Genomic DNA, 25,988 nt, shown 5'->3' on the forward strand with positions numbered 1-25,988 from the left:
CCATCGGGAACCCTGGGGGAGCTCTTAGTTGTACACCAACAGGGCTCCTCCTACTGGTGGTTGACCCTTACTGCATGGCAGGCAGGAGTCAGATATAGTTGGGTCAATACCAGTGCCTAAGCCAATACCATTCACAATCTGTAACCAATAAAGTTGTGGCCTTAATTATCCCATTAACCAAAAGCACTGGTGTCCATGTGTTTTATTATGCAACTGGGCCTTGACATGCAACACGCATGCAGTAGATGTGTTGCAAGGGGGAGCACAAAATATTTGCCTACTTTCTATCACCCTTTCAGCTGCTTTCCAGTTCACCATGAGTAAAACAGGAAGAAGAGCCTACACTTCATCTAGGTAACAGTGACACGTAGGTGATGTTTTCAAAGCATTTGAGAAGATTTCAAGTGCTGGATATTATAACATACCTTACCTGACTCATATACTAATCTTTGCCAGCAGCATGCAGTGAAGTAGTTTATTTTCACATCTTTCAGTTTCCTTGTTAGTGTTCCCACCCTATCTTCTCCAAAGATTATTGTGATGTGAACAACTCTCTTATCATAGCAACACATCCCACACCATCCCTTTAATTGGGGCCCTATAATAGGTGTCGTCCCCCCCCCCGTAGCTCTCATAGCCCCTTAAGTCTTTCCAGAGCTTTTGTTTTTGTTTTTCAAAGTACACTCTTAGATTATATATGTCTAAACAAACAGGTGAATTAATACTGGCCTGGCATTGTCATTCTATGACTCCCACCTGGCAAGTGTCTAGGTAGATGCAATTGTCAAGGCACCAAAGGTGGTTTGACGAAAGATGGGCAGATTAATCTCTTTCCAGTCTGTTTAAGTTTGCCATGTGCTCATTGTGAATTTGTCCCATCCAATTTCTGCATCAACCTGTCATTTTAAAAAGCATTAAAGGGTGGATCTATGCACAGTGGGAAAAACACACTATAAATAAGTCAGAAATTGAATTGTTATAACAAAAGAAAAGAAAAATCCTATGGAAAATTGCATAGAATACCACCGCCAACTGGTGTTGCATGTTCATAATCCATTCAAAGCGCTGTTTTTTTGACAAATGTAGCTGAGTCCTTTGCTTTATTTGTATATACGTTTTGTCTTAAAATGTGCTTTTTTATACACATTTTATACCCCAAACTCACTCTGTATTTTGAAAAATTTGAGGACCAAATTCAAATGTGTAAAAACAAAGGGCACCTACATTCTGAGCTGCAAATTAGTCCAGGGCGTGTAACTCAGCTCACTTAAAGATGCAGACAAAACAAAATCCCTTCTGTGTTGTTGTGACCCATGGGCAATGAAATCCTTCAACTACAAACCTACCTTTAAAAGAAAAGGAGATGGTTCAAACCTGTTCTCTGCTATGCATCAGAACCATCTCTGCAGAAGACCCATGGGAGATATTGCAGCTATTACCTGAGCAGTGGTCAAGTGAAAACAAGCTACCAATATGATTCCATGTGGTCATCTAAGACTGCTGACTATGGCTGCTTTATGTGAGCAACTCTAGTGTAAACTGAGCTATTCTTGGACTGCCCTTGCTTGTCCACCTGCTCACTTGACTGACTGCTTCTCGGTTCACCTACCAACGTTCCTCCAGACCACTAGCCATGGCAGGTATTCAGTCTTGATGTACATTTGTGACCTGCCCAGCACACTGAGAATGAAATGTGGATGCTTTCTACTTGCTAAAAAAATAAAAGTCTATTTTCAGGGTAAGAGAAGAGGTTTCAGCCCTTGGAGAGTGGCAGGAGTTATTTATAACTCAGCAGTCAACAAGCATTTATTTATACATACAGATTTTAATTGCTGTGTCGTTTTAATGGGTTGTCTATTTTGATTGTGGATGTTTATATTTTAATGTTTTTGTAACTGGTTTGTATACCTTGAAGACTATTTAGAAGTCTAATTTGGCATGAACTAGTATATAAATTGATAAATAACAATAGGTATGGGTTATCTCCAACAAAGTTCTCCTCAGAGCCTCTGCTCTTGAGACTTATGTCATAAGGATTACAGAGCGGCAAACCTGAAGAGAAGGTTGGAATCTAAGTTTAATAAGTAAATAATGAATGAAGCAGATAAGAACATTGAAGCTGTCCTTCTACAAATACCCTCATTGATATTCTGGAGGGAAAGCCTTAATAGTCTATGGCAGCCACAAATAACCTGGTGGCTTTATTAACAAAACTTAATATTCTAGGCTGCAATCCTATACTTTCTTACCTGGGAGTAAATCCATTTGCCCTTTCTCAGGCAGGTGGCATTGTGGGCAGGCCTTGGGCCTCCTTTGTGAACCAGCCTATTTCAGCCCTATCGTCCTCCTGCTGTCATATTGGCCAATGGTGGCAGGAATCAGAGGGTGTTCCCCTGGGCATGGGGCCATATGACCAACAGTGGTGCTTGGCCCCGGGGCCAGGGCAAGGATAAATTCCCAGCCTGCAGAGGCTTTCAGCTTCTTTCTCGCCACGCCAGTTCATGAAGTTAGCTCCTTGTTCCTGCCTGAACCTCAGGCTTCCTTCCACCAGGGCATTTTTCCAGCCAGAACTCACTGAAACTCAGTACCGGCACCTCTCAGGTGGGCGCCATTGCCATCATAAGAAAACAATGGAGGCATGAATGGCGAGTTCCAGCAACTGTTTTTCTATAAAAATACTGTATTTACTCGTGCTCGCCTTTTCTGGCCAAATTACGTTGCAAAAATTAAGGTGTGCATTAGATTTGATGGCACATTTACATTTGCCAACAAATGTTTTCTTTTGGTTTCAAAGTTCTGAAAACCGAGGTGCACATTAGATTTGATGGCTCCTTATATTTGAGTGAATAGGGTAGCACTGCTGTCCACCACCCTAGAGCTCCTGAAATGTGGAGGCATACCTGCCTCTAGAGCTAATGCAAAATAAAAACACAGCAAAAATTAACTACATAAAGATATGCCATTGAAAAACACACACAAGAGCAACAACAAATCAAATCATGGTTTGCTATGTGGAATGCAAAGGAGAAAGACCTTTCTTTAACCAATTCACATCAGGATGGAAATTAACACCAACTTGCAACCCTATTCCCATATTGGATGCTCTTTTAGGTTGACATAAGACTTACTGAATCTTCCTCATTTTTTGTTTCCTGGGGAGAAATGTTATCTGGATTTTGTGCTAGTGGCAGCCATAGTCAGTGAAATGTATTGGCATTGGCTGAAATAGCTCTCTCTTCCTTCAAATCTCCTCAGATCATTATGTCAAAAAGAAAACCTCACACAGTGATTTCACTTTGAGCCAAGATGTGGTGGGACATCTTACTAACACATTACACTAATACATTACACAGTGGCTGGAGAATCATTAGGCACATTTCTGCCAATATATTAGAAGGCCAAACATTCCACAAGAACAAAACACGGAAATCATGATTTTTCATACCAGTTTGCCCCCGAGCCTTGCGTGCTTTTGAAACTCCAAAATAAGAATGATAAAAGCTAAGTTGAAGAAGCAAGAAAACTCTCACATTATTAATGAGTGGCTGAGGGAGGAGAGTTGAATATATATGTACGTACGTGTGTGTGTGTGTGTGTGTGTGTGTGCGCGTTTTGTTTTTGATAATCCTTTCCCCCATAAATGAACTTCGATTGTCTGAGTTGTGACAATGCCTGCCCTCAGTGGCATCTTTTCAGTACTGTGAATTTTCTCACATATATTTTTTGTCATCTTTTTAGTCACCCTTGAGAAATATCTGTTTCCTTAGAAGAGATGAGATATGAATTCACAGTATATCAGCGAGGTTCACATGCTGTGCTCATGATAAAAGGGATTTTTTAAGAGTGGTAATAAAAGTAAAGTAAATGGCCTCTTTAGGAATTGGTGGGGGGGGGAGTGCAAACTAATTTTAGCTAGCCAATAGGAGGAAACGCTGCCTACAGAAGACAATATAAAGGAAGACATGATAAGGATGTTCAAACGTCTAAAGGGCTGTCACACAGCATGTAAATGAGAACTGTCCTTTGCTCCTCCAGAAGGCAGGACTATGACCAGTTTGTAAAATTTGCAAGTAAGCTGATTGCAGCTAAATGTTAAAGAGACATTTCCTAATGTCAGGAGAAGGTTGTGAGTAAAAAAAAGTAGAGAGGTAAAGGTAAAGGACCCCTGGACAGTTAAGTCCAGTCAAAGGTGACCATGGGGTTGTGGCACTCATCTCACTTTCAGACCAAGAGAGCCAGCGTTTGTCCACAGACAGCTGTCTGGGTCATGTGGCCAGCATGATTAAGCCACTTCTTGTGCAACGGGACACTGAGACGGAAACCAGAGTGCACGGAATGCCATTTACCTTCCCGCCACAGCGGTACCTATTTATCTACTTGCTCTGGCGTGCTTTCGAACTGCTAGGTTGGCAGGAGCTGGGACAGATCAATGGGAGCTCACTTTCCATCGCAGGGATTCGAACCACCTATCGGCAAGCCCAAGTGGCTTGGTGGTTTAGACCACAGCGCCACCCACGTCCCTGGTGCTGACTCATGGGAGAGATGAACTCTCCTATGTGGGAAGTTTATGCCGACGTTGGATGACTGTCAATCAGGGATGTTGTAGTTGCATCCTGCACTGAACAGGGAGAAGGGACTGGAGGATGTCTAAGGTAAGGTCTCTGTCAGCTCTCTGATTCTAGAATATGTAAAATGTCCAAAAAGGAAAGGACAAACTTCAGTAAAACTTCAGCTCTTTCATATTGATGGGAAGATCTACACACAGCCTAGAGCACAGGATGTGTGCATCAGGTAATGTAGGAGTGATGTTTGAGCTCTTATATAGCACTGTTTTGCTCAACATGCACCTTGAATGTTGAATATGACAGGGGTATATGTGCATAAATGCATCCCCAAGAACAGGGGTCTGCAACCTTTAAGACAAAAAGAGCCACTTGGACCCGTTTCCGAAGGAAAAAAACAAACTGGGAGCCGCAAAACAAGCCAAATGTAAATAACCACACATTCTTCCCCTTCCCCCATTCTCTCTCTTTTCCCTGAGTCTATTTCAGATAGCAAAGAGGGGTATGGTACCTCTCATATCCATTTTTTGCAAAGCACCATGTGCATAGAGGGCATTATACAAATTAATACATAGATATTTTTGTAATTTATTTCCCTCCCAAGTATCCAGAATAGCCCATCAATAAACAAATTAACAAAATGATGTTCATGTGGAAGTAAAGGATAAGGCGGTCAGATTACACCAAAGGAAACCTAGAAGTCCTGTTAATGGGATAGTGCAAGTTAACAGCATGTTGCTGGCCATGTCAACACCTTCATTTGGATTTTAAAAAAAGTTTTACTTAACCGTTTGATGAAATAAGAATTTTGGAAAGATGCTGTCCAAAATGACACTAACGTATTTACAAACCGCAGGGAGCAAAGAAAAAAAAAAGATTAAAAATAAAAACACAGAGAATTTATGGAAATATAGGTTTCCTATTTCCACCCCACAGGAGTCACGGCTGCTGTTTTGAAAGGCTTATGAGATGGTTTCGAGCTTTCAGAGTTCATCTTTTTCCCGCAATAAGGTGTATCTATGTCCACTGGGTGCCAGCTTCTGGAATGAACTTTCAGGTGGGCTGCTTACTATGTCTTGAAGTGGCTGACCAGGTGCTACATCAGTTGGATCTGGGCCATGGTGAAATTCCCTGTGCAGTTTCCCAGAGTGCAAATCTAGTACAAATTGCTTGAGTTTACCTGGAGTAGCCACATCGCTGAAGTCTGGGAAGACATACATGTGCCTAAAACTGTCAATAGCAATAACAGGACAGTCTGCTGGAGTCTTCTGAATGTGGAGGAGTGGATGTCTGAACTTGTCACAATCAGCATGTAAAAAGTTTATCGTACCCTTTTCACTTATTAACTGCTGTGCAACTTCCTGCTGGAACTTCTCTAGACTTTCTGTGTCATCTTTCATATGAAAGAGTATAAGAAAAGGAAGACCCTCTTCTGTCAATTCCTCTCCATTCTCAAACGTAATTTCACGAACAAGTGGAACACATTTATCTTGAGTCCATGCATAAGCCAAGTCAAAATTGGTCATAGAGCCCAAGTAAACCATATCTGGAGCATCTGGGGGGGGGTGAGGCGGTGGGTTGCTCGGGCTCCCTGCCGCTCCGGCTCTGTGGCTCTCTTTGGCTCTCTTTCCCCCCGGCCTCCAGGGGAAGTGCGCGGCGGGCGGGCGGGCGCCGACACGGAGATCCTGAAGCACCACCGCCACCTCTCTCTCTCTCTCTCTCTCTCTCTCTCTCTCTCTCTCACACACACACACAGTGGCGTAGCGTGGGTTGTCAGCACCCGGGGCAAGGCAAGTAATTTGCGCCCCCTAACCTGTGGATTTGCACCCCCTAACCCGTGGATTTGCGCCCCCTAACCCTAACCCCCAGATGTTGCGCCCGGTACGGCCGGCCCCCCCTGCACCCCCCACGCTACGCCACTGGTTATCCCACTTCCCACTGAATTTTCCTATCACTTTCCTTACTGCTTTTGGGTAAGCAAGTTTGTGGCAAAGAGTTTCAAATCCAGGATTTTGCAGACTTGGAAAAGGTACAAACAAGGGCAATCAAAACTATCATGTAAAAAGATAGTTTGACACAACTTGGTCTCCTTTTTCTCTTTTATTGAAGAAGAACAAGGTAATTTAATGCCATCATCGTCACAGAGTTTTCTGTGGACATGATTGAAAATGTCTAGTAAACAACATTGGTAGCTGGGTGCCGATTGGAGCCAACATGACAGTGATGGCAGAATGAGAATTGGAGTGGCTGTTTGTTCTGTGGTATTATGGCATTGGACAAAGCCTTAGTGCAACTTTTGATTTTGTTTCGTATAGTGGTTAGTACTCTGCGTTGTGAAATGTATTGTTATGATTTGCTTTAATATCAAATAAATGTGCAATTTTATTTTGCTTTTAAGTGCAATAAAAAATTATCATGGATGTGGAGTAACTCCCCTGTAAGGAAAGATTGCAGCATTTTGGATGTTTTAGTTTACATACCGATAAGAGGCGGCATGATAGACGTCTACAAAGGCATGCCTTGCAGGGAAAGTGGATGGATATTTCCCCCCACCTCCGTCTCTCATAACACCAGAACTCCTGGACATCAAGTGAAGCTGCCGGAAGATTCAGGACAGGTAAAAAAAGTCCTGTACTTCATGCAGTGCCCAACTGAGCTATGGAACATGTCCCACAGGAGGTAAATTAATGGAGGGCCTTCTGGTGGTTCCCTCGCTGCGAGAAGCCAAGTTACAGGGAACCAGGCAGGAGGCCTTCTCAGTAGTGGTACCCGCCCCGTGGAACGCCCTCCCACCAGATGTCAAAGAGAACAACTACCACCAAACTTTTAGAAGACATCTGAAGGCAGCCCTGTTTAGGGAAGCTTTTAATGTTTAACGGACTATTGTATTTTAATGTTTTGTTGGAAGCCGCCCAGAGTGGTTGAGGAAACCTGGCCAGATGGGCGGGGTACAAATAAATTATTATTATTATTATTATTATTATTATTATTATTATTATTAAGCTATCAATGACTACTAGCCACAAAGGCTATGCTCTGCATCTGGTTGGCCTCTGTGAAAACAAGACACTGGACTAGAGGGGTCTCTGGCATGATCCAGCGAACTCTTTTTACATCTTTACCAACCTTATTTGTGGAATCTGAATTAGGATCTATGCAACTGAATCCCTAGCCCCCCCCCCTCTGCAATTGGTGACACCGCCAGTCATCATCCTCTGTTTGGCTCTGTCTAGCACAGAGGTTTTCAACCTTTTTGAGTCCACAGCTCCCTTAGCCAACTACATTATTTCTGTGGCACACCTGTGGGCAGTGCTCTTTTTTCCTAAAAAAAATGTTTAGGGGTAGTCTCATTTTGACTCAAGAAAATCACCATTTTATAGTTCAAATTGGGGAAAATAAATACAGTACAGTGGTACCTTGGGTTACAGACGCTTCAGGTTACAGACTCTGCTAACCAAGAAATAGTACCTCGGGTTAAGAACTTTGCTTCAGGATGAGAACAGATATTGCACGGCGGCAGCAGGAGGCCCCATTAGCTAAAGTGGTGCTTCAGATTAAGAACAGTTTTAGGTTAAGAACGGACCTCTGGAACGAATTAAGTACTTAACCTGAGGTACCACTGTAAATGGACAGAAGTACAAAGATTCACAAAATGTTTAAGGGTATGCGTATCCCTGCGTCCCCACAGAAAAAAAGCACTGCTTGTGGGGCTCAGGAGCCCAGTTAGATCACACCTTACCTGCAGGCTCTCACCCTTTTTCAACCCCCCCCCCCTTGTGGCTTGTTCCCTCGGCTCCCTCTCCTCTCCCCTCTCCTTGGGAGTCCTCTGGCCAGTCACTGCTGCTGCCCCTGGTCTCTGAACTGCCCCCCAACCCTGCCCCAAAGAGAGGGGCTTCCCAGAGGCCCCCTTCTCTTGTGGAGCTTATAGCCAGCAGGGCTGCTGCAACAAACAGCTGTGCAAGCCTTTGGGAGGCAGAGACAGGAGAGGGCATCCGAGGAGGAGGGAAGGAAGGAGGGAGGGACAGAGACCAGTGTTGCCTGCAGCACCCATGACCACCATTCAAGGCACCCCAGGGTGCCACGGCACACTGGCTGAAAACCACTGGTCTAGCAGTTTGGGAATGAAATGTCTCAATCACAGTTGTTTTAAATTTCTGTTGACCTCAAGTGCTCAGCAGGGGACGCTGGTGGCGCTGTGGGTTAAACCACGGAGCCTAGGACTTGCCGATCAGAAGGTCAGCAGTTCGAATCCCCATGATGGGGTGAGCTCCCGTTGCTCGGTCCCTGCTCCTGCCAACCTAGCAGTTCGAAAGCACATCAGAGTGCAAGTAGATAAATAGGTACCGTTCTGGCGGGAAGGTAAACGGCGTTTCTGTGCGCTGCTCTGGTTCGCCGGAAGCGGCTTAGTCATGCTGACCACATGACCCGGAAGCTATACACCCGCTCCCTCGGCCAATAAAGCGAGATGAGCGCCGCAACCCCAGAGTCGGTCACAACTGGACCTAATGGTCAGGGGTCCCTTTATCTTTACCTTTACAAGTGCTCAGTAAAATCTGTCACAATATTTCTACAATTTCAGTTATTTTTATTTACTTGAGGGGGAGCCTCACCCTGGTTACATAGGCGACAGTGTGAACCCTCCCACCCCGTCTGGAAGCCTGCGCTAGGAGCCTTCTTTATCCTTCACACGTGCCAGCATCGTTACTCACGGGATGGATGCAGAAAGCAGCTTCCAGGAACACCTGATCTCGGACGAGAAGATTTCACGGCAGGTGCAATTTGGGTTGCTAGGAGACGGCGGGGGAGCAAAGGACGCTGCCTCCAGCGCCAAAAAAAAAAGCCTTGAATCCTTGGACTGGGTGATGGGGCGGAGTCGCGGCTCCAAGGAACCGACGGGGCGAGTCGGCGCTGCAGACTTAGGCGCCGATCCACTGGATCCGCCTTGGGGTTTTACAGGGAACCCGATCGGAAGCAAATCGTGCTGCCCAGAAGAGCAGCCGCGGGCCAGCAAGTGCTGCGAGGCCGGCAGCCGTCGGCGCGGGGAGAGGTTTTCATAGTGATCCCCATTATCACGCCACAACTTTCCCTGCCGGGGGGCGGGCGGCACGGGGGAATGACGCCCGGGCGCGGAGAAGGGAATCGGGCCGGGACTGCTGCTGATTTCAAGGAGGCATCTGCCGTCGCAGCGTTTCCGGGCCCAGATCAGGGCTGGAGGGAACCGATCCGAGCATTGCCCCTTCTCCAAACGGCAGTGGCTACGCCACTGCTCCCACCACAAGTCTTCAGGACAGCCATCCGAAGGCTGGCGCGGGGGGAAGGTCTCTCCCGCCTTGGAGAGGTTCCCGCTTCCTGGGGGGGGGGCCGGCCAAACGCGCCCCCCCAAATGTTGCGCCCGGTGCGGCCGGCACCCCCCACGCTACGCCTCTGCACACACACACACACACACACACACACACATACCGCCCCGCCATCTCGAGCGCGCGCTCTCTCTCCCCCTCGCCTCAGGTGCCTCGCGCGCGGGGCTGAGGAGAGCGTGGCCTGGGCGGGCGGGGGAAGCTATGAGCCATGAAGCCGCCTGGCAGAACTTCCCTCCGGCGGCAGAAGCAGCAGCAGCAGCAGCAGCAGCCCTTCTCTGGCTGCCGCCGCCGCCTCCTCCTTCATCCCAGCAGCCGCCGCCTCTCGAGCTCCGCTGCCGCCGCCGCTGCCTTGCTTTGCCCGGCTCGGCTGCCCAGCTCCATCCCCCTCCTCTTTCTGGCGCTTCTGCTTTTTCTGCTCAGGGTCCCCGAGGATCTGCAGAGCCGCAGCAAAGGTGCAAAAGAGCCGCATGCGGCTCCGGAGCCGCGGGCTGCCGACCTCTGTCCTAGAACCTTGGCACTGAGCCCGGGGATTCCATGCTCTCAGCTGGCGTTGCCTAGCAACGGAGCTTGGGACCGCTGGAGTTTTCTCAAACGGTGTTGGACGTTGGCAGAGGTGGCGTGTAGTAGCCTTCGCTCTGACACTACAGGAGAATCCTAGAATCCTAGAAGAGTTGGCAGAGACCACAAGGGCCATCGAGTCCTAACCCCTGCCAAGCAGGAAACAGGAGAGGATGGCGTGGCAAAGACCTAGCCACGAAAGTGTAGGTTGCCATGGCCAGGGGACCTAACCCTGGGACCAGTGGCGTAGCGTGGGGGGTGCCAGGGGTGCCAGCCGCACCGGGCGCAACTTCTGGGGGGGGGCGCGCTCGCTGCCTCCGGAGTCGCCGAAGAGCCTCGGGCGCAGGCTGTAGCTGGCAGCGGCTCTCAGCGCTGGCCGCGGTCCCCGCGCGTCAGGGCCACGGAGGGCGCGCCAGGCAGCCCCTCCTCACCGACGGGCAGCGTTCGCCTGCGGGGCTCGGCCAGCGCGCTGGGCTGGCCGCGTGGAGTCGCCGAGGAGCCGCCGCCGCCTGCCATGCCGCCCTGGCTGCTTCAACCGCGTCCGACAGCCGGCTCGAGGCTCCTTCCGGCCGGGTCTCCCGACGGGGCGCTGCCGGCGGAGGCTCCGGCACCAAGCGCCACGCCGCCCAGGCTCGGGTCGCTGTCTGGATGCGCGCAGCCCGCCAAACGCGCCATTGGAGGCGCTCTAGTGCCTGCGCGCCAAGACCGCCCACCCGCCCCGACGGGGCCCCCCCACCCGCGCCGGAGGCCGGCCTCCTCCCAGTCGCGAGGCTTTCCTGCGCTTCTCCTCTGGCAGGATCCGGATTACTGTCTGGGGTATGGGCTGCCTCCTGGGGCGAAGCTGGATTCCCCCTAAGGGCAAAGGACCTTTTGCTTGAGGGAGGGGGGAGGGAGGGGAGCCCTGGATCGCCCTCCTCTGTTTCTGTCTTGCAAGAAACAAGGAAACAGGAGGATGCATTGTATCCGCTGTTGCTACATTTTGCAGCGCGCTTCTTCCCCTCTTTCTGCTCTCGGTTTCTTGCGCTCTCCTGGCGGATCGCGCGCTCCAGACACGGGGCTGCTGCTTCCTGACTTCGGATTGGCTGCCTCTCACCTTGGACGATGCCCATTGGTCAGCGATGGTTCTTTGAGAAATCCTGATGTTTCATTGAGGGGTTTCGGGACTCCATTGAAGGGTTTACAAGCCTCTTCGCTGCAGATCACTAGGAGGGGAGTTTATAGGTGGAGGGGCCCACTCTGGCTCGTCATCCTGCGTGGGTGAATGGGATTTGGGGTGTTTGGATGGCCTCTTAGTCCCCGGCTCTACCAACAGCTCGAGGGGTGAAAGCAGTGGCGTAGCGTGGGGGGTCCAGGGGGGGCCCGGCCACACCGGGCACAACATCTGGGGTTAGGGTTAGGGGCGCAAATCCACTGGTTAGCGGGCGCAAATTACTTGCCTTGCCCCGGGTGCTGACAACCCACGCTACGCCACTGCCTGGGACCTACTTGTATGAACTTTATTATGGTCACAGGCCAGGATAAAAAAAAAAAAAAGAAAGAGCATATACCGTAAATAAAGTAGCAGTGAGGATTTTTTTTTAAAAAAAATACCGATAATTGTTAGAGCAAATGAGGACAAAGAAACAGGCATAGGATAAAACTGTTGAATGGTCACTTTAAAATGTGAAGGTTCCTTATTGCTTGACAAGTTGTGTATGTCTTTAAGGGCCAGGGCAAGTAACGAGACCCAGTCTTACAGCTGTGAAACATGACAGGTGCTGCTGAGTTGTGCTAATCAAGCTGTGTCAGCAATTGGGTGTAGTACCGTATATTTCTGAAAACAGCATACAAGCAAAAGACGTTGCTTGCGCAAAGTGGGTAGAGGAACGTTTCTCCCCAACTCTCATAACGCTGGAACTCATGGAAAGTCTGGTATATAAGAGAGTAGCAAGTTCCCGCCCTCCTAATAGTAGGAAAGGAGCTGAATGTCGGAAGATTTGGGACAGACAAAGGAGAGGAGTTCTTTGTGCAGCACGTAGTTAAACTATGGGACTCAGAAATCCATACAGCAATGCTGAAGAATTTTCATGGATTTTTAAAATTACAAAAAATAGCAACTTGCTTCAGAAATGTGGAAGAGCTGAATTTAATTTTGGAAAAATGAGAAGAATGACATAGACAGTTCTTTCATCCATAGCCACAACCTTCCCTGCTACAGTATTGCAGCTCTATTTAAATTAAAGCAACAACTTAAAATATCCACATAGCCATTAGCATATGCTATTTTTGTGTGATGCTCTGCCCTGGACCATGCTTCCCCAACCAGCTGTTGCATGAGGCTGGCAGGAATTGCGCTCCAAAACATCTGGAGGACACAGGTTTGGGGGAGGCTGCCTGCTGACGCACCCCTAATACCAGAAGGCCTCTTTGCAGCGATTCTGGTCTGAACCCCAGCGATTCCGCAGCCTGGGGAGCCTTGTGGGGAACTCCTGCAGGGCTCCCCACCCTGCTGATGTCTGCCCGGCGCAAGGGGTGCTCTGCTTCAGGGCGCCCCGCCCGCCGGGTGGCAGGCTGCTATCCGCAGCCTAGACATCCCTGCCGGACCTCCCGTAGGGCTGCCTAGGCATTAGGGACTTTCTTGTATTTGATTTTATGGAAGGCTCTCTTGGAGCCTTTTTGGCTTCAGAGAGGGGTACAAATGCTCTAAATGAATAGAAGGATGAATAAGGTCTCTAAGGAAATGGAGGATAGAGATTTTCAGTTTGTTTCCCAACCTACCTCGTCTGTGCTTTCCTGATGAACACAAAAACATGAATGGGTCTGATCCATTCTTCACATTCTGACGTTCCTGTTTCTCTTTTTCTCTTTTCTCATGGACAGGGAGTTGATTTTGAGGAAGAACAGATATCGGAAATCAGTCTGGAAGATGGGGAGGATCATCCTCCCAGGTAATCCTGTGCTAATCCCCTCCCCCATAATCTATTGCTTTTTTAAAAAAACACCCCGTCCATTATTTCTATGGTGGTGGTGGTGCTTGGGGTCTTTGAAGGATGGGAGTCAATAAATCCTTTTGACAAAAGTGCTACTCCTGTCTCCCCTCAGCATCCCAAGCACAGCTTCTCCAGCTGATCTTCCTCCTGAAAGCGACAACGAGGACCAGCTGAAGGACAGACTTGTGGATGTGGTCACAAGCTTGAAGAATGGGAGGATCCGAAGGAAGGTGCTCCGAGATCTTTCCGCCTTCCTGCAGAAGATCCAGGAATATGTGAGTTAAAAGTCTGGTAGTTTTTGTTGTTCTCTTTGACATCTGGCGGGAGGGCGTTCCACAGGGAGGGCGCCACTACCGAGAAGGCCCTCTGCCTGGTTCCCTGTAACTTGGCTTCTCGCAGTGAGGGAACCGCCAGAAGGCCCTCGGTGCTGGACCTCAGTGTCCAGGTAGAACGATGGGGGTGGAGACGCTCCTTCAGATATACTGGACCAGTGCATCCCCCCCTGTGGAACATGCCCCAGCCATTTTGTTGGCTGGGACCCACTCCCCGGCAGCCCTGACCCCTCCCCTTAAGATCAAAATAAAATCTTAAAACAAAAACAAAACAAAACAAAAAACCCCAGGAAATAAAACAATACAAACAAAAAACTGTAAAAATTACAAATCCATCAAAATCAAACAAATTCCCAAGCCCAACCAAACATCTACCCCACCCCCCACATACAAAAAAGTCAAAAGGGAGACTTCTGGAACGCCGCAGCCACAGGAAGGAGAGCGAGCCTGCCCTTCGTGGGAGTCTCGAGCAACACGGAGGTCTAGAGGGCTCACGAAGGCTCCGTGAACCTCGTAACCCCAGGAGGATTATCCTGAGGGTCAAGGTACCCAGTTTGGTGTCATCTGCAAATTTGATCAGGATGCCCTTGAGTTCATCATCCAAGTCGTTGATAAAGATGTTGAATAAGACCAGGCCCAAGACAGAACCCTGTGGCACCCCACTAGTCACTCTTCTCCAGGATGAAGAGGAACCATTGATGAGCACCCTTTGGGTTCGGTCAGTCAGCCAGTTACAAATCCACTGAGTGGTAGCATAGTTAAGACCGCATTTTACCAGCTTCTTTACAAGAATATCATGGGGCACCTTGTTAAATGCCTTGCTGAAATCAAGGTAGGCTACATCCACTGCGTTCCCTTCATCTACCAGGCTTGTAATTCTGTCAAAAAACGAGATCAGGTTAGTCTGACATGACTTATTTTTCAGAAATCCATGCTGACTATTGGTGATCACAGCATTTTTTCTGTATAGGATGCTAAATGTTTTGGAATGTTTGGAAGATTTAATAAAAATGTTATAGGGAAAATGGTGATGGGTTGCTTCTCTTATCAGTCCCTTCTCTGCGTTTCTTCTCAGCCATCGGTAGCGCTTCCTGCATCCTCCCTTGGCCAGCTGGTGGCTATTACCTGTCTTTGTGCACTGGATGAAGACCCGGAGTGCAGGCAGTGGGCAGCAGAGGCTCTCTGCCATCTTCTACCCATCCTGCGGCGCAACGAAGGTAAGACTGGAAGAATGCATCCCAGCAGTGGCGTAGCGTGGGTTGTCAGCACCCGGGGCAAGGCAAGTAATTTGCGCCCCCTAACCCGTGGATTTTAGCACTCGAGTGCGAGCGCGCCCTCGGATTTGTCCGGTAACACTTGACTTTATAGAATCATAGAATCGTAGAGTCGGAAGGGACCTGATGGTCATCTAGTCCTACCCCCTGTGGTGGTGATGATGATGATGATACATTTTATTTATACCCCGTCCTCCCCAGCCAGAGCCGGGCTCAGGGCGGCTAACACCGGTAAAATTACAATAGAAACATAATGGGGGGAGGGACCAATTTAAAATACAGGTTAAAATGCAATTTGAAAAGCAGCCTCATTTTAAAAGTAGCCCACAAATCAAAACTGTAAGGGGAGGGAAGACATAAGGGTCCCACTGAGTCCAAACCAAGGCCAGGTGGAACAGCTCTGTCTTGCAGGCCCTGAGGAAAGATGCAGGACCACGCAGCTGTCCCGTGCGGGGATCGAACCTGCAACCTTGACATCCCTATTTCCATAGGGTTCGGGTTTCCGAGTGGCTAGGGAAACCAAGCTGGATGGGGAGGGGAAGCCACAAACATGAGTCTGACCAAACTGCAGGAAGCAGTGGAAGACAGGAGTGCCTGGCGTGCTCTGGTCCAGGGGGTCACGAAGAGTCAGATACAACTAAATGACTAAACAACAACAACAACAACAACAACAATAATGTATGAAGTTACATTGAAAGACCTACATTGGCTCCCTGTACGTTTCTGAGCACAATTCAAAGTGTTGGTGTTGACCTTTAAAGCCCTAAACGGCCTCGGCCCAGTAGACCTGAAGGAGCGTCTCCACCCCCATCATTCTGCCCGGACACTGAGGTCCAGCGCCGAGGGCCTTCTGGCGGTTCCCTCCCTGCGAGAAGCCAAGTTACAGGGAACCAGGCAGAGGGCCTTCTCAGTAGTGGCACCTGCCCTGTGGAACGCCCTCCCACCAGATGTCAAAGAGAAGAACAACTACCAGACTTTTAGAAGACATCCGAAGGCAGCCCTGTTTAGGGAAGCTTTTAATGTTTGACGTATTAATATTTTTTTGGAAGCCGCCCAGAGTGGCTGGGGAAGCCCAGCCAGATGGGCAGGGTATAAATAATTTATTTTTATTTTTATTAGACACCCCCAAGCCAAGGAGATAAGTAACTCTACAACTTCAGAAGTCATCTGAAGGGAAGTTTTTTAAAATGTTTCATGTTTTATTATATTTTTATCCAAGGTGACTGGGGCAGCCCAGTCAGATGGGAAGGGTATAAATAATAAAATTATTACTATTATTATTATTATTATGGAATAGGGTGTCTCAATTTTCTTTGATGAAATGTTGGAAGGTATTCCGATTAATGCTTTTATAGAATATTGGACACGGTGCGAGTTTATGGCTGCCAAGTATTGGCCTGAAAGGAAGCGCAGCCGGCGTCAGGGAACTGCTGGAGGATGGAGCTTGCAAGTGTTAGAATGCAAAACGCGGACAGGTTCAGGCACGCAAGAAGGTGGGGGAAAGGGGAGCCCGGATGGCTCAGTTTAAGAGCACGGCGCTGATAAGGCCAAGGTTGCAGGTTCGATCCCTTGTAGCGGGGCAGCGGCGTATTACTGCATTGCAGTGGGTGGAACTAGATGACCCTCGGCTCCCTTCCAGCTCGACAGATTCTATGAAAGCGCATGGAGCACGGAAGTTGCATTGCAAGTAGTACGCGGGGGGGGGGGGCGCAAGGGTTGCAGAGAGAGAGGGGGGAGGGAGGGGGGAACTGGTCCTCCGCTGGACAACTGACCCGGCCGGGCTCTGTTTCCCAGGGAAGCAGGAGGGAAACGTTCCGCGGAGGGAAATGTTCCTGCAGTGGCAAGAGGAAGCGCCGAGTCGAGGAGGTGAGGCTTTGGTGAGGTAGGGAGAGGAAAGACGGGGGAGGGAACCCAAGGAGGATTTGCACGAGAGGGAATGAAGGGGAAACGCGCCTCCCACGCGGAGCACTTTTCCCCGGGAAATGCACGGGGTGGGGTCGTGGCTGATCCGTGCTGCGCGCTCGCGTCGTGCGGCCCAAAGTGCTGCAGGATCGCCAATGCAAGACCCCCTTTTAAAACCTCCCCCTCACCCAGCTCTGGAAAAAAGGGGGAAGGGGATGGCGTCGGCGTCGGGGTGCGGAGGCTGCACGTGCCCGGCCAGGCGTCGGTGGCGGCGTCGGCGCTGCTGCAGCGGCTGCTCCTCCTGCGAGCAGTGAGTGGAGCGCAGCTGCAGTGGCGGCGGGGGGCGCGCGTGCGCTAGGGCGTAAGGCTGGCAGTGGCGGCGGCGGGGAGCCCGGTGGAGGAAGTAACTTGTCCCTTCCCTCTGGACTCATGCCCCCCGCAGATGTTGCGCCCGGTGCGGCTGGCACCCCTGGCACCCCCCATGCTACGCCACTGCATCGCAGCATGGGGTGGGGGTGAGCAAGACCCAAACTAACCCTTTGGCTTTCCTTTGCAGAGACACTGATACGAAGTATATGGCACCAAAGACTCATCACCAGAGCTGAGGACGTCCTCAAATCCACCGGAGGACCGGTTCCTGAACTCTTCGTGGATAATTGTCGCTCTCTGGCCACGGTAAGTCGCTGTCTCTCAAGCCACATGTTCTGGGTTCTGCAGAGGCAGCACCTGGGCTTTCTGCTCCCCAGCCCTGCCCTGTGGGCATCTCTGACCTGCCTCTCTCGCTTCAGGTCTTTGGCGCCTTTCTCCCTGCGGAACAGCTCTTGGAGGCCGTGTGCTTCCTGGCCAGAGACCTGGCGGTCGTGTGCAGTTTCAACCGATCGGACATCTCCCACCTGCTGCAAGAATTCATCATGCAGTTTGGCGGCCCAAAAGTGGAGGTAAGGCGTCTGCAAAGGTAGGAGAGAATAAGATTCTCTGTTTGGTGTAGGGGAGGCAACCTCCTGCCATTGGGTGGCCAGGACACATGTTGGTTGAGAGGGGCCTGGCAACGTCAGGACAAGAACCTCAGCCAAGGGTCCTGAGAAACATGGATTCAGGGAGGGGGAACCCTCCTCCTTCTGGGAGCAGACTGGCAAGCTTCTTCTCTTGGCCCACAATGGAGAGGGGAACTGGCGCCCTGGAGCTGCCTGGGTCCAACACTCCCCAGGACCCTGAGTGGTACCTAGGAAGGAAGAGGCTGTGTGGCACAGGTCAAGGGTCCCTCTTTCAATGAGGGATGGAGGGATCCGCCTGCAGACAGCCCCGCTTCCTTCTACTCTCCAAGCAACTCTCTCCTTTTCTCTGACAGGTGGAGGTGTTCCTGGAGGCCTTTTATAAGATCAGCCAGGGGCCTACAGTGCAAGGCAGAGACATGGCCATCTTCGCTTTGTCCATCCTGTCACACCAGCACCTGGCGAAAGTGGTGAAATATCTCCCCCAGTTTCCCTTCAGGTATGGAGCCCTCCAGGTTGTACTGGGCTAAGGGGAAGGTTGGCAAGCTGCAGGGCTTGCTCAGAAAGCCCTTGATGCCATTTCCTCTCTCTGGAGCATGGCAGCAAGCAGAAGACTTGAATCTGACCATTGCTTTTGTTTTTGCATTCACAGAGACTGCGAGAGAGTTTGGAAGAAGGTTTTAGCAACGGCCCACCCAAAAGAACTGATCTATCTCATGGCCAAGCAGATTTCCCGAAGCCTCTCGGCGAAATCTGCCACCCAAGTGGTAAGGACCAACCACCTGCCTTCTGGCTTCCTTCTTCCCAGGGTAATATCTAGGGGTTCCCGTATTCTGCAGAAAAGCAGGGAAAGTGACTTGCACCTCTCTCTCTTCCAGCAACATCTCACCAGCCTGTTGCACGCCATCCTCAGGATGGAGAAATACAAGGCAGCTGTGTACTGGAACTTCCCACAGCTGCTGATCGCTCTCCTGGGGATGGTTTTCAACTTCCATTACAAGCAGGAATTCCTCGGGTGAGTAGTGTGTTCCAAAGAGACCAATGGAGTCCTTACCCCTTCAGCCTCGGGGGGGGGGGGTTCATTCCAGCTTGGTTTTCCAAGGGAGGCTCTCCTTCAGGCGGCTGCTAGGGAGGAAGGAAGGGGAAGGAATTGGAGTGTGTGGCAATGACCCTCCTGGTGATCCTGGCCTTGCTTTGGTTCCAGAGGGGCTAAGGGAGTTCTGCGCCTCCTTCTGGGCACCACTGGAGAGGAAGTAGAGACGGCCATCGTCGACCAACTTTTCTGCCGGGAGACTTTCAGCCAGGGCTTGTCTGCCATGCTGAGGTAAGAGGAAGAACACGGTGACCTTCCCCAATGGCCTGGCAAACGGAGCTGAAGGCACGGGGTTGGACTGTGTCCCTGTTTGCTTCCTGCGGTGTCTTTCCCTTCCTTACCAAGATCTGCTTCTCCATTTCAGAGTTATCGGAAAGCAACGCCGCTTGATCCCTCCCATGGTGGAAAATATCATCGCTGCTCTCGAGGACGAGGATTCTGACGAGATCCCACAAGTCGCGGCAGCTATCTACATCGAGGTGAGGGGGACTGAGGTGCAGGAGGAAATGGGGGCAGCAAGGAGGCTCTGGCTTGGTTTCGGTCGAGTGTTGGACTTTGTCTTCTTTAGCTCCCTTTGTGTCCTTGGTTCCGCAACCAGCCTTCATCAGAATTTGGACCTTGCAGTTGCCTTTACCTTCCAAATTCTGTGGGTTATGTCAAGGCTACTTTGAGCCTAAGGACTGTTGCCTGTTTTAGTGCTCCTCAGAGTAGACCCATTGGATTTGATGTACATGGCAAACTTTGGTCCATTCACTTCAGTAGGTTTGCTCTGTGCAGAATTGCAAATGGTGGGTAAAAGGAGAACGTGCCTCAGCCTCTCCTCACTGAAGGGTTTCTTCCTCTTTGGGCCTCTTTAGCTGCTCCGCTGCCGTCTGGAGGTCTGTCCCTATGAGGATACACTGGAGTGGCTCCTCAACTGGCTGGAACATGACTATCTGCAAGTCCGGAAGCTCAGCATCAGAGGGATATCCCTGCTTCTGGACTCTGGCATGGCAAGTGATGCTCAGAGGGAGGGAGGGAGGGAGGGAGGGAGGGAGGGGGGTGCAGATCTCGATTCTAATCATGGCCCAGCACTCTTTTGCTGGCACAATACTGAAGAGCCTGTGCTAAAAGGCGTGAGGCATTTCAGACCTTTGAAAAGATTCTGTTTTGTTTAGGATCCTAAGCATCTGCGAGTCTTGCTGCTGGTTTCCCTCCATGATGCAAAAGCCGATGTCCTCCCAGAGTTGATAGAGCTGCTAGACCAAGCCAACTTCTACAGGAAGCTGAAAGGGAAAGGGCTGAAGATGCTGTTGGCAACTTACTGCGGTCTGGCTGCCCATGTGAGTATGAGGAAAAACATGACATCACACATGGTGGAGAAGGAATGCTTTGGAAGAGGAAAGGTGGGGTTTAGACTGGCATGCAGCGGAGATGTTCTGGCTTCAGGAGGCTGTTCTCTTGGAAGCCTGCCTGGAAAACACAGGGGGAGAGTCACTCTGCCCCCAGTCTCCCCCAGGAGGAGGATAGGGGGCTGAGCAGCCTCAAAACACCCCAGTGGGCAGGAGAAAGGAAACTGCTCTGATGAGAAACACAGTCTCTGATGTTTTCTGCCTACAGGAGGAAGCCTCCATCCGGGCATCAGCCATCCAACATCTGGGCGTGCTTCGAGGCCGGGTGAGAGACCAAAGGCCTCCCATAACATCAACAGAAGAAGAAGCCATTAACGAACTGGTTGTGGTCCTCATTCACCTCGAAGACAAGGACGAAGTGGCCAAGGTGAGGGCCAAAGAGGTGGACTTATGCAGTAGGAGGGAGGGATTGTTCTCAGGAGCTTCCAAGACTATGTACTGCAATTTGTAACCCTCTTCTCTTCTTGTGTTGCAGGCCGCAAGGAGGGCTCTTTCCCATCTAGCCCCAGAAGTCAAGTGGTGGGCTCGTCCCAACAAATTTAGCCTCCACTTTGCTCTCCACCAGGCTGCCAAGCATCTGGTAAGTTCCCTCTGCTTCATTGGCAGCTTTGCCCAGGGATGTCTCTGGGAGTGCAAGGCTCTTCTGCTATGCTCTCAAGCCTCTCTGATGCCACTTCTCCTTTGTCTTTGCCGACAGAGCAAAACCTTCAGCAAGGACATCCTTCAGAGTGTTGCCTTGTCATGGACGAAGCTGTCTGCCAACAGGCTGCCAGCAGTCTCCAGGGTGGCAGCTCTGCTTCTGGGTAAGTCAAGCAACGTCCTTCCCTGGTAGGGATGGACAGAAACGTCTTGGTAACGATGGCAGGGAGGCTGGGCATGTCCCCAGGCCACCTGCTAGGTAGACCTCCATCTGTGCCCAGATCTTGCTCTGAGTGCTCCGTGAGCGTGGAGGCCTCTAGACGCAGCAGAGCATACCTGTCCTCCTGCCAAGCTGCCTCTGTCTCTGCTTGCTTTGCACCGAGATGACGTCCCTTTTCTTGCCCCCCCCCTCTAGGTCATCTGGCTTTCCGGGATGCCAGTTTCATCCACGATCAAGACATGGCATCCTATGGAACATGTGAGTGAGACGTACGGAGGGCAGGGAGGGGTGCTTCTGCTGAGAAAGGTCTTCAGGGGAAGGCAAATTCTCAGATGTATGTTCAGACAGAGGTGTCACAAGATGCACATGCAAAGAGAATTGGAATGTGACTTCACTGCTCTCTGCCACACACAAACACACCTGAAGGCTGCTTTCATATTGTTGATGGATGGCTCTTTTCCTGTGTATCTCCACCTTGCTCAACCTTTCTCCCTTGCCATTCAGGGCTGGAAGAGATGCAGCAGCACGAGGAAGAAGGGCTCAGGCGGACAGGGAGGAGCTGCCTGAACATCATGCAGCGGGCCTATAGACATCGGATGGAAGGCAGGGTCCAGCGCTGTTTGAGGAGGCTGCTCCACTGTGTTCTCAGGGAACCTTACCCACAGGACTTCCTGAGCTGCATGCCAGGTGAGTGAGGCATCTGGGGGGCTAGTGGGACATCTGATGGGCTGTTTGGATGGGACGTTTCTCAATGAGCCCCTTTCTCCTCCTGACAGAACATCCGGAGTAGCGCCAAGGCAATGTGGACACCTGTGCATGCCAGGTGAGTGAGGCATCTGGTGGGCTGTTTGGATGGGACGTTTCTGGTTGGATCATACCTTCCCGCTGTGTTTGGTTGGATCATACCTTCCCGCTCCCATTTAATCTGAATTATCCTTATCATTCTTTCTTTGTCGTTTATCATCAGTTTATATAACATCCCTGCTATCCCTTTCTCCGTCATTTGTCTTTTGTTCAGCACCATATCTATTTTCATTTCTGTCCTCATTGTTTCCTCTGCTCTTTCCGTTTTTATTAAATCATAAAGTCCTTGCACTTTCAGCCAATATTGTTTTCCTAATTTTTCTAAAAAAACTTTTTTTTGTAATTAAATTCCCCTCTTCATCAAACATATATTTTAATTTTTTTGGCCTTGCTATGGACCTTAGGTTGGTCGCCCTGGTTGGCTGGGGGGCCTGGTAGGAGTTTTTCCATTTGGCACTAGGCTAATTGGTTTTTTCGCCTACCTCGTAGCAATCGTCACAACTTTTTCTTTGGTATTGGTGGGTAGGTTAGGCATTGGATTCATGTGTTGCGGTGTGTGGAAGTGCTAGGTGTGGCCATCGCCTATGCCTTCAATTTTTAGGGGTATTCCGTTAAAGGAATCTGGGGGTCGTGTATTCCGTCCGATGCCTGCTTGGCGGGAGGCCTTGGCACGACCCCCGGTGACAGCAGGGGGGAGCCTATAGTTGGATTAGCATCAACAGGTGATGAACCCCTGGTGAATAACCCACTTGTTTTGATCCAATGCCTAAGCCAATACCTTTTCAATTGCTGTAGCTAATAAAGTTGTGGCCTTTTCTAGCCCATTAACCTTATATCACGTGTCCTTGTGTCTTTATTTCACTTCGCCTGGGTCGGGTCCTCGGACCACAAATGTATTTATTAAAACAATAAATATAATAAAACAATATTAAAAAATAAAAAATGAACACCCCAGAGGACAGGATCACACTTCAAAACGACCTTGACAGATTAGAGAACTGGGCCAAAACAAACAAGATGAATTTTAACAGGGAGAAATGTAAAGTATTGCACTTGGGCAAAAAAAATGAGAGGCACAAATACAAGATGGGTGACACCTGGCTTGAGAGCAGTACATGTGAAAAGGATCTAGGAGTCTTGGTTGACCACAAACTTGACATGAGCCAACAGTGTGACGCGGCAGCTAAAAAAGCCAATGCAATTCTGGGCTGCATCAATAGGAGTATAGCATCTAGATCAAGGGAAGTAATAGTGCCACTGTATTCTGCTCTGGTCAGACCACACCTGGAGTACTGTGTCCAGTTCTGGGCACCACAATTCAAGAAGGACACTGACAAACTGGAACGTGTCCAGAGGAGGGCAACCAAAATGGTCAAAGGCCTGGAAACGATGCCTTATGAGGAACGGCTAAGGGAGCTGGGCATGTTTAGCCTGGAGAAGAGGAGGTTAAGGGGTGATATGATAGCCATGTTCAAATATATAAAAGGATGTCACATAGAGGAGGGAGAAAGGTTGTTTTCTGCTGCTCCGGAGAAGCGGACACGGAGCAATGGATCCAAACTACAAGAAAGAAGATTCCACCTAAACATTAGGAAGAACTTCCTGACAGTAAGAGCTGTTCGACAGTGGAATTTGCTGCCAAGGAGTGTGGTGGAGTCTCCTACTTTGGAGGTCTTTAAGCAGAGGCTTCACAACCATATGTCAGGAGTGCTCTGATGGTGTTTCCTGCTTGGCAGGGGGTTGGACTCGATGGCCCTTGTGGTCTCTTCCAACTCTATGATTCTATGATTCTATGATTCTAATGTATTTATTAAAACACATTTCTTATAGGATGGCCTATGTATCTTCCCTTAACAAATCCATATTGATCTTCCTTAATTATTTTAGGTAGTACCTTTTCCAGTCGCCTTGCTAGGATCTTTGTAAATATCTTATAGTCTTGATTTAGTAGGCTAATTGGTCTGTATGACCCCACCGCTGTAGGGTCCTTTTGTGGTTTTTCAATCACTACTATTTCCGCTAGTTTCCAAGTGTCTGGGGCTTTCCCCCCTTCTAAGATATTATTAAATACTTTTTTCAGTTCTGAGCCCAGGATATCAATTGTCTCTTTATAAAAGTCTGCCGTAATTCCATCTAATCCTGAGGATTTCTTACTTTTAAATGATTTAACTACATTCTCTATTTCTTCCAGAGAAATTTCCTCCTTCAGTCTTAATCTATCACTTTCTTCGATTTTAAACCCTAAACTTTCTCTACTTATATTTTTATTTTCTTCTTTATATAAATATTGATAGAATTCTGCAAATTCTTTCCTTATTTCTCTAGAGCTTTGTGTAAGTATTTTCCTTCTGGTCTTAATGGCCTTCACTCTTGGTTTATCCCTTCTTTTCTTTAAATAGTTTGCCAGTCTCTTATATGATCCTACTGAGGTTCTCTGAAAATCATTTTTGATCATATTATCTCTCTTCCACACCGCAACTATATCAAGCTCATCCAATTCCTGATTTAACTTTCTTAACTACTCCTGTCTCCTCTTTAGAAATTTAACCTGTTGCTGTTGTTGCAAGATTTCAATCTCTTTAATTTTTTTCCTGTCTCCCCGAGTACCAATCCTTCTTAATCGCAATCTCTTTCAGTATACAATGTCCTCTTATAACAGCTTTGAAAGCGTCCCATACTACTGGGATCTTGGCTGAACCATTGTTTTCTTTAAAATACCAACCTATTTGTTTTCTAATATATTTCCTGTCAATCTCTTTTGTCATTATTAGGTTTTTGTAGCACCATCTCCTACTTTGTCCATCCTCTTCCAGTCCCATCTCCACAAATAGTGAAGCATGGTCTGAAATCCATATTCCCATAGTCTTTGCCGTTCTAACACTGATTCCATTCCCTTCTTTAATTAGCACGTAGTCAATATAAGAGAAAGTCTTATGTCTGTTGGAGAAGAAGGTAGGTTTGGTACTGGGGTTTCCCCTCTCAAAAACATCCTTTAATCCCCATTTAGATAATCTGAAAGTACTAGCGTTCTTTATATTCCAATTAAAGTCTGCTGTAACGATAACTTCCCCTTCAGCATAAAGCTGCAGTCTATTCAACGTTTTCTTTTCAAATTTTTTCTGTCTTGTGTTAGGCCTGTATATATTCGCTATTATAAAATTTTTTGTGACACTTTAATTTTTAAGAATATAAATCTACCATCATTATCCTTTTTCGGGCTCAGAACCTCCGGCCTAAGATTTGCATTACATAGTATAGCGACCCCTCTAGCCTTGTTTGTCGCTTTCGATTCTGCTATTAGGTCCCATTGCTAAGAGCGTGACAAAGGTCTCTTGTTTGCTTTGGGTCTATGAGTCTCCTGAAGGCATAGTATATCATCCACTTTCATTTTCTTTGCCAGTGTCAGTACCCTGTAGCGTTTGGTGTTTGAGGCTGGTCCGTTAGCATTTAAAGATAAAACCTTTAAAGATCTATCCATTATCCGAGCTACTGTTTATTTTTTGAATCCCTCTGTGTACATATATATTATATTTTCAATGCTGGCCCATTCAACCCCTCTCTCCCTTCCCCCCTGAGACTCAGTTAGGGATCTCCATGATCGCTGTCTCATGGTATCTTGGAGACCCACACTCCTCTCCCTTTGCTCTTGGAAAGTTTATATCAGAAAAAAGCAACATATATATATTTACAAAAGCCCATTTTAGATGTCTCTAGTATATATTATTTCTTGCTGTTTCCTTCCCCTCTCAACTTCCGTCTTCTTTTATTCTCTTGTCTCTGCACTGGAGATTCTGGAGATTCTTCACTCGACTCTCCCTGTTGGTCTACCTGTAATTCTTCCGAACTTGAGAGTTCTTGCTCAATCTGTCCTTGTATTCCAACTCCTAAATCAGCT

The 25,988-nt window shown here is 48.8% G+C and overlaps 2 protein-coding genes and 1 long non-coding RNA gene across 5 annotated transcripts in view; 2 read left to right on the forward strand and 1 right to left on the reverse strand.

Annotated features, from left to right (window-relative positions):
- The window catches only part of LOC309538102, a 129,118-nt gene that overhangs the window by 63,908 nt on the left and 39,222 nt on the right, over positions 1-25,988 (reverse strand). The gene's annotated exons all lie outside the window — the stretch shown is intronic.
- On the forward strand, positions 13,523-20,196 carry LOC309538092 (uncharacterized protein; the record flags this gene model as incomplete). The annotated part of the gene is made up of 10 exons (XM_082233349.1): positions 13,523-13,721; positions 14,854-14,995; positions 17,511-17,629; positions 17,743-17,892; positions 18,303-18,445; positions 18,599-18,713; positions 18,825-18,961; positions 19,151-19,270; positions 19,404-19,518; positions 19,897-20,196. The coding sequence occupies exons 4-10, from the start codon at positions 17,866-17,868 to the stop codon at positions 20,194-20,196; spliced, it is 957 nt and encodes a 318-aa protein (XP_082089475.1). The 5' UTR covers positions 13,523-13,721; positions 14,854-14,995; positions 17,511-17,629; positions 17,743-17,865.
- The window catches only part of LOC309538094 (uncharacterized protein), a 177,426-nt gene continuing 171,685 nt past the window's right edge, over positions 20,248-25,988 (forward strand). The window contains exons 1-6 of one of the 3 annotated variants that reach the window (XM_082233351.1): positions 20,248-20,361; positions 20,639-20,797; positions 20,906-21,010; positions 21,128-21,233; positions 21,485-21,547; positions 21,794-21,976. In XM_082233351.1, coding sequence (XP_082089477.1) covers positions 20,326-20,361; positions 20,639-20,797; positions 20,906-21,010; positions 21,128-21,233; positions 21,485-21,547; positions 21,794-21,976 — 652 coding nt within the window. In that variant the 5' untranslated portion in view covers positions 20,248-20,325. Of the gene's footprint in view, positions 20,362-20,524; positions 20,798-20,905; positions 21,011-21,127; positions 21,234-21,484; positions 21,548-21,793; positions 21,977-22,065; positions 22,101-25,988 lie in introns of those variants that run through there. The other 2 variants (XM_082233353.1, XM_082233352.1) reach the window with 2 other exon arrangements.

Source organism: Podarcis vaucheri (assembly GCF_965113315.1).
Source record: "Podarcis vaucheri genome assembly, chromosome: 7".
NCBI lineage: Eukaryota > Metazoa > Chordata > Lepidosauria > Squamata > Lacertidae > Podarcis > Podarcis vaucheri.